We start from the raw sequence: 8,128 nt of genomic DNA, 5'->3' as shown, positions 1-8,128 counted from the left end.
CACTTCATTAAACTACATGTATGTTGATCATTAAAAATTATTAAACATATTCAAGAATGAATCTCACGCAAAGCACCCACCCATACATTATTTTATTTTTAGCTTATTTAACCTATCATAGTAAATTGATCTTTTTAAAAGCTCTACATAATACATCCATTACATTATTTCTCATCTTATAAACGGTTCTTCCTTTTATAATTCTTTATTTAAAGTACCTTAAATTGCACGGGCCCTTCCATTAGTTACGGAATAAAGCGCGTAGAGTCTTGCACATGAAAAGAAATGTCCGCTTATTTGCAATATAGTATTAAGGACAATATAGCCAATCACTGTCATATCTATTTCATTCTTATTTCTACTTTACCAAAACATATTCGTATCTTATTTGCAATCACATGAGTTATACATTTGTTCAAGATAAGGAAGTGAAAATTGGATGCAAGTAGCCCCAACGGCATAAAGCAAGAAGGGTTATAGATTAAATTAATTACTGGTAGAAAATCATGAACAGAAAAAGGCTTACACGCTCACTGGAGGATTTCCCACGGACCACATAATTTGCTACCACGAAATTATCTGAACTCCATTCACCGCTTTTGACGAGTCTTCCACAAGTTACTTATCTTACGTAATCTACAGAATCAGACCCATCAGTATCTTAAGTAATTTGATTTTGGGGTGGGATTATCATTCAGCTTACAGGTTGGTAAATGTCAAGATTGTTGTCCTCTTTCATTTTACATACATTTAATTTTTCTTCTAAATGATTCTTTAGAAAATGCTCTCACGCAGTTACTTCTTATATTTACCATGCTAATTCAAAACTAAGCTGTACCTCATCAAGTAAGCGCTTGTTATAAAAATATAAAAGATAATACTAATAGTAACGGGTTGAGTGAACCTTTTATGTTATACTTGGAGCTTCTGCAAAACTCAGAACACAGAACTACAAGGACAAGAAATTTAGATTAAAATTGACAAGGCCAATAACAGAAGTAACAAATCAGATTATTTTTGTGCAAGGAGGCTCGAGTTATACAGCCTGATCACCCAACTAGTATTTAACTAAACACCCGTAGAGGATTTCCCAGAATACATACTTGATATCCAGCTATCATCTAGATGTCATGATGAAGTTGATTGCTGGAGACCTCTGCTTCATTATCCAAGGGCATGTATTGGGCCATAATTGCCCTTATCTCGGAATCCATATAGCTCTGCAAAAAAAAATTATTTTCCATGTCAATGTGTAAAGGAAGATATGTTCATATAAGACTCTAAACAGAAGACGGAAAATATGTATAAATAAATAAATCTTGTGCTCAAATTATCAACTATATGAGTCTGAGCAACCCCACCCTCTCAAAAGAGCGCATTCTTCTGCTACAAAATATCTGGCATCTAACATTCTATGACTGACTTGAGGATTTATTAATTTAAGGACAAAGCTTGCTTAATCTACTCATTTATTCACTATCGAGTTCATGGATTAAAAATAATAACAACTAGAGAATCTTTTCTGGTAGAAGCAACAAAGTGATACCGAGTTACAAAAAGTATTTCCATGTCATGTTTGCATCAAACTTGATAGCCAAAATCTGAATAATTGCACTTAACTTCGTCTTTTCAAAATAAAAGCCTGCTTTTAAAGCACAAAACAATGAAGCTTGATTCATACCTGGACCCTGTACTTGTAAAACGCATATCCCCCAGCACTAACAGCAGCCAAGATGAAAATCATCATCCAAATAAAACCCCCAGTGGTCATTGAAGAGCTATATTTAGCTGTTATCATAAGATAGAAAGAATGCAAAATAAATAAAATGTTGAAAATGAAAAAAGTATATCATATCATATGTATATATTATACAAATAAAAATCTCAATAGCTATGCATGTAGTATCTGTAAAACAACCAAGATACCAGTCCTTAAGTTTGGAATAAAAATAGAAATGAACTAGAGTCTTGTATACCAGTTTAAAATTCAGGTTTAAACCCGGTGAGCTTCTTTCTCGGTAAACTTGACACTTACCATACAGAAAAAGAATATATCAGGGTGTTTTTATTTGGTCATGCAAAGTTGCATTTTCCATAATGTTGTCTATTAGATGATTGTACTGAAGAGCTAAACCATTCAGCAAAGCACCGTTATGAAACTAGCAAGATTGAGATAGTTGAACTTTAAAAAGCCTCACCAATACATGTGTCACTTTCTTGCATATGTACCAAGTTGCCACTGCAGCTGCATTCATAACTCCCCCAGGTATTTTTGCATTTGCACTTTGGGCACTGGCAGGCCAACTTCTCTTTGCACTCATCCACATCTGGAAAATTGTCAGTACGATAAACATAGAACAATCAATATCAGAGGGTAGCTAATAGCATCATGAATTACTCATACTACACGAGGGGGCATATTCAAGCATTCTGCAGTAATCCACAAGCAAAATAATTCACCCTTATGTGCTATTCAGGATACCGAACAACACAATAATTACCTTCACAAGAGCGGACTCCATCACCCTTGAATCCAGGCGGACATTTGCAACCTTTGGTATGCTCATCCTACATAGTCAAGTAATGGACAAGAAAACAGGGGACAATTAGGATTTGTCTGAAATTGTTTTTGTTTTAGTATTCTGAGAATTGGTGTTTGCAAAAAATAATGAAAATAGATTTTTTTTATATTCTCCCTTATTCTCCAGAGCAATAATCTCAGAACACCAAAAAGATGTTTCCGTTTTCTATTCTCCGGAATAATATTTGGTTCTTTTTTTTTCCCTCCAAAACACTTTCTAGAAACATGTTCCCAAAATAGATTTTTTTTGTTTTTTTGTTCTGAATAACAAAAAAAATTGTTCCCAGAACAAGATGTCAAACAAGCCCCTAATATCTAACATCATTCTCACTCCCTGTACCCCAAACATTCTTTATAAAAGAAGAAAACATCATAAGCAAGAGCACGCACAACACAAGAGCCAACAAGCATAGAACCACTTACGACACAAGCAGAGTACATTCTACCACCTCGGGTTTCCTTCCAACAACCTCCATTGTTGATTTCACAGCGCAAGCTTCCTGAGGCTGTTAAAAACTTTGACTTGTCCATGAAATAGGAACAAAAAGATAGGAGAGAAATCATGTATTGGGCTTTAATTTTCAGCCCTTTCTGTATTCTCAGCATAGTGAAGGCTTAATTTGAACCATCATATTGCATCATCCATATTGATCACAATATTATCAATATTCAAATAAGGGCTAAGGTACCATTTCAATAATCAGCACATGATTATAACTAGGAAAATTCAGTACCTGCAAATGTCTCTTTTTTACTTCATATTTCGTAAGGAGCACAAAGCTGGCTGTCTAAATTCAAACTTAAAACAATTTACCTTCACAGTGTGTATATCCATCACCAACAAACTTGACATTTTGAACAATAGGGCATTCACACACTCTTCCTCGGAAAGTATCCTATTAAAAAAAGACAGATGATTAAATTTAGAAGACCCAAACCCAATACAAAATAAAAGGTAAATAGAATCTCTTTCTGAAACATGATCCTTAGAATGTTTGCTTAGCCAGCCAAATACCCTGCATGCAGTGATGTTAGTAGATTTGTCCTGCCAGCAACCACCATTGTTTTCCATACATTCATTTGTTTCCATATCTGCAAAGAATAGTCAACAAAATCATTAGTTACTCAGTAAGGTTAAATTTCAATTTAAGTCAGTCATTATTTCACGTGCAAATTTTCCACCAACAACATCACAATGCTAATTTTATAAATAGCCCATAAATTTTATGAAATTTATACAATTATTATTCACAAGATCTTAAAATGAAAACCCATATAATGTTATGCTTTACCTTTCTATTTTACGTTCTAAAGACACATTGATCAATGCCTTGTTCTTTCTTCATTCCATTGGGGTTTTTCAATTTCTCAAAAGGACCAAATCCATATGAGATTCAACAAAATTTTATGTTGGTTGTTGTAGGTCTAACACAACCCTTGTCCTGTACCTAGGCTTGAGATTGGTTATAAACATAGGTGGAGTTATTTGCCATTGAAAGGTACTTAATAAGTTTAAAGGAAAACTTTATTAAATTGTTACAAAACTAGCTATGCTATAGGGTAGTAAATGTTGGGCTTTAACGGGGCAGCAAGAGTAGAAAGTTGGAGTATTAGGGATGAGAATGTTAAAATAAATGTGTAGGCATACATGTAAAGATAAAATCCGAAATGAGCATATATATATAAAAAAAAAGTGAGTGTAGCATCTAGGAAAAAATAATAAAAATTCGTTTAAGATAGTTTGCACATGTACAAAGAAGGCCATGGGAGGTGCCAGTAAGGAAAGTATAACAAATAATTTTGAGTTCTATTAAAAAGGGTAAAGAAATGCCAAAGAAAACACTAATGGAATTTGTTGATCAAGACTTCTTAGTTAACAACATTTATAAAAGCTTGGTAAATGATAGAGCACAATGGCATAATGCAATCCATATAGCCAACCCCACCAAGTGGGATAAGACTTCTTGTTGTTATTGTTGTTGTTCTCAAAAGGACCAAAATAAAAAGTTTCTAGTACTAAGACTTTGCCCATTGAAGTAGAATCATGCAACACATGCTATTACTCATTACAGTCTAAGCCAAGGGTAAGCCAAGGGCTGCTTGTTAATGCAAACCAATAATTGAGATTTTTGAAGCAATCAGACAATAAAAGTTAAACAACTGCGACTGCAGAGACAAAAATGATTTACTGTTTCATCTCCTAGTATGTTTTGTAAGTAAGGCTATGGGAGAAAAGTAGAACCCTGAAAGAAATGAAGAGGACCTGGAGTTAGGCAAATAGCTGGTTCAGTGGTCTCTTGGAAACCTGCACAGATTGCCTTGAGAACAGCTCCTTTTTCCAGCTTACCTAAAAGCGGTTAACAGCAAAAAATTACATGATAGAATTTCATCAAATAGCCTTAAACATATATACATGCATAAGTGTAGGGAAAGCTGGCTCAAACCTCTATACTGTCTGTTGTTTATGACAAGAGTAGGCAATATAGTAACATCACCCCGAGAGCCTTTGCCAATCTGAAAACAGAAGTGGGAGAATATGCAAGTATTAACAGTAGAAATGAATGGCCTAGTTATGAGAATATGCCAACAAGAGAACCATAGAAAAGTTTGCATTTAAAAATTACCAACCTGTGCATCCTGTTCAGATTTAAGAACCGGGTTTTCAACATCCGCATTAGGATCTCCAACACATTCTTTAATCTTTTTTAGATCTACCCCTGCAAAGTAGGTATCTCAGCTTTGAATGATACAATTAAGTAATAAACCATTTAGCCAGAACAACAAGGGGCACATTTATTGATTTCATGCAAGAAGAAAAGGATTATAGCAAGCTACATTATTCATATGCTGGATCTGAGAATAATGAAGATGTTTCTATCAGTACAGATACAAATTTGGGCTTGTTCTGCACTTAAATCAAAGCTTTAGCATTTGAACTAGAAATGAGGCCCAGTGATATCAAATCGACAACACACCAATTTATACATGAAAGTAAAAGTAGTTAACATTCACGTTTTTCCGCTAACAATAATAAATTTTAGGCAGACCAAAAAAAACAACCCAACCCCAAAAATAAATAAATAAAGCCTATTGGAAAGTTAATGCAAAAGACACGCGTCCAACATACCAAGAGATTTGATAACTTGATCAGAGCATTCTTCAGTGTACTTATTCTCTTTCATTGGGCAGCGGATTGCAAAGTCTGTCACATAGTCCCACCATTGCCAAGGTTTTCCACTTTCATTTGCTACTTTAAAGAAGCATGCTTGGCGTAGGTTTTGAACAACAACATCTTTACCATCATATCCTTTACTGAAATCTTGCTCCGGATCTGGAGCACAATATCTCCCATGGTTTATGCACTGAGACTTGCACTGTTTGCTCAAGATAAATGCCTCAGGGCAATACCAAGTTATGTAGTGGGGAGTAAACTGAGTGAACCCTTTCTGTTCAAGTAATTGAGCTACCCCTTTGAAGTTCTTGGCAAAATTAATTTGACTGTCACACTTTGGTCCACACTCATCATTGCTATTTGTCCAGTACTCATACTCAACTCTCTCATCAGGATGTGGAAGTGTCTCGCTCCAATCAAGATTTATGGTAACCATCTCTCCACTTGACAAAGCCTTCTTGATGCTATCCCCCAATGATTTGCTGACAAGGGCAGAAGGAATACTAATCTTCTGCACATATTCATCATTTGCCACAGACCCTTCTTCAGGGGTATCCATGGTGATCAATGGTTCTGGTCTGTCATCTGCAACAAGAATAGCTGCTGCTCCACCATTCTGTGCATTCCATGCCTTCAAAGTGAAGTAGCAATCTACCAGAATGGGAAAAAGGAAAGGGAAAAAAACAAAAACAAAACAAAGGAAAGACGACCGTTTTGAGTTTTTCTTCTTGGATAAATTATTCAGCCTGTGTGTGGATAGAATAATAGAGGCAACATTCAACAAAGGAACTTTTAATTATTGAATACAATTTAGGCAGCCACAAACAGCATGATGATAAATTAGGTGGCGAACTCTTGGAAAAAAAGAATGACTATGATTTTACTTTAGTTAAACAATGGCAATCTGTTCTTGAAAGAAAACAAAGCTGTCAGGAACTCGAAAATAAAAATTCTGAATTACGTTTAGATAATAACTTGCAGCAAACTTGATGCATCGTATACTTAAAAGCTACTAAGGTTTCGGTTTGCACTTAGAAAAAACCAGAATATCCCAACTTAGCAACTTCCCTTTAAGACACAGATTCCACTGGCTGAACAACTTACCCTAACTTTCTATGTCAATCTGCATGATAAAAAACAATTCAACGGAGAACAGATCTCATATATACACTAGCAAAAGACAGAATGGAGCTTGGCACACAAATTCAATAGAAGAAGGATGACAACCACAAATTCACCACCCAAAAGGCATGCACTTAAACAACCACAAATGAAAACCCACACGTTATACGAAAATCTCACTTGAAGGATTAATACAACAGACGGATAGGTATAAAATAAAGAGCTCACCTCCCCGATCCACAAGAAGAATGACAGGAAAGCTCCCGGGCTTTGACTTAAACAAAGTAACATCATCAAAGATCTTGCATCCCCTTTGATTCGTGTTAGGGTATACCACAGAGCCTATCATGGCTCCTCCATACTTGGGGACTCCAAAGTTCCCAATCGCACACTCATACACGCCCCTCAAGGATTTAGGAGAAGTGACTTTTAAGTTGTTCTTCTCCACCACAAACCTACCCACACAACACCCACACAAAAATATCCAAACACCCAACAAAACCCTCAGCTTCTCCCTCATCTAGCTTTGTCGCACTCTTCTCCCACAAATCTTTTCCGCAGGATTAAATAGATACTAACCCCCTGGTATTATTTTTCCAGCGAAGCAAAAAGAAGAAAAAGAAATTAAAAATCAAATCATGTTATATATTTGGATAATTTAAGTGCTTAAGAGTCCCTTTTGATCAGAAATGTCAAGATGTCGACCAAAGGAAATGGCTTCCCTGCTCCGTGAAGGATTGAGATTTCAGGGTCTGAGGAGTAACACCCAAGAGCGGAGGAGTATCTAAGACTAAAAGGGCAGATCGACGAGAGAACTTATCGGACACGTTAATCTGTAATCGACATCGTCGAAGGATTTTGATACAATTCAACCAGGGACTTGCTTCTCTGCAGCAGCCATGTGTCCATGTCACTTCCCAAGAAAATCCACACTCCTTTTTGTTTTTTAGGCATTTTTCCCCCACTGCATTTTACAGATACCTAGTCCATTTCACAGAACTGGCATTTTCCAATTTCCAAATCAATGTATTTTATTTTATTAATTATTAAAGAGAGAGATGAAGAATTTACAAAATCGACAGAATCATAAGGAAATATCAGCGAGATTATTCATTATATTTTGAGAAAATTATACCCAAGTCTCATAAAAATAATTTATTATCAAAAATTTTATGAAATTCATAAGACACTCTCAAATATTAAATTCTATATATTTATAATTTAGCAAAAAGCACTTATAATTGAATAACAAG

At 35.4% G+C, this 8,128-nt stretch overlaps 1 protein-coding gene across 4 annotated transcripts; it reads right to left on the bottom strand.

Annotated features, from left to right (window-relative positions):
• Positions 1-293: 293 nt before the first annotated feature.
• LOC129288371 (vacuolar-sorting receptor 1-like) lies at positions 294-7,792 on the bottom strand. Of its 4 annotated transcripts, XR_008587988.1 has the most exons (14): positions 7,104-7,792; positions 5,709-6,404; positions 5,210-5,298; positions 5,026-5,095; positions 4,845-4,928; positions 3,597-3,673; positions 3,396-3,477; positions 3,005-3,087; positions 2,502-2,568; positions 2,199-2,327; positions 1,682-1,788; positions 1,104-1,220; positions 905-949; positions 294-636 (listed from the first exon to the last, which is right to left on the bottom strand). XR_008587988.1 is itself a non-coding variant. In XM_054924909.1 (13 exons), the coding sequence occupies exons 1-12, from the start codon at positions 7,393-7,395 to the stop codon at positions 1,122-1,124; spliced, it is 1,875 nt and encodes a 624-aa protein (XP_054780884.1). In that variant the 5' UTR covers positions 7,396-7,792; the 3' UTR covers positions 294-636; positions 1,104-1,121. The 4 variants fall into 4 exon arrangements, 3 of the variants coding, with proteins under 3 accessions (XP_054780884.1, XP_054780883.1, XP_054780882.1); XM_054924909.1 differs by lacking the exon at positions 905-949; XM_054924908.1 differs by lacking the exon at positions 294-636 and having other exon boundaries at positions 876-949.
• Between the last annotated feature and the right edge of the window lie 336 nt (positions 7,793-8,128).

Source organism: Prosopis cineraria, unplaced genomic scaffold, assembly GCF_029017545.1.
Source record: "Prosopis cineraria cultivar Desert tree isolate PC_DT_omini unplaced genomic scaffold, ASM2901754v1 PC12, whole genome shotgun sequence".
Lineage (NCBI taxonomy): Eukaryota > Viridiplantae > Streptophyta > Magnoliopsida > Fabales > Fabaceae > Prosopis > Prosopis cineraria.
Note: the sequence above shows the minus strand (reverse complement) of the source record. Positions and strands in the feature narration are given on the sequence as shown.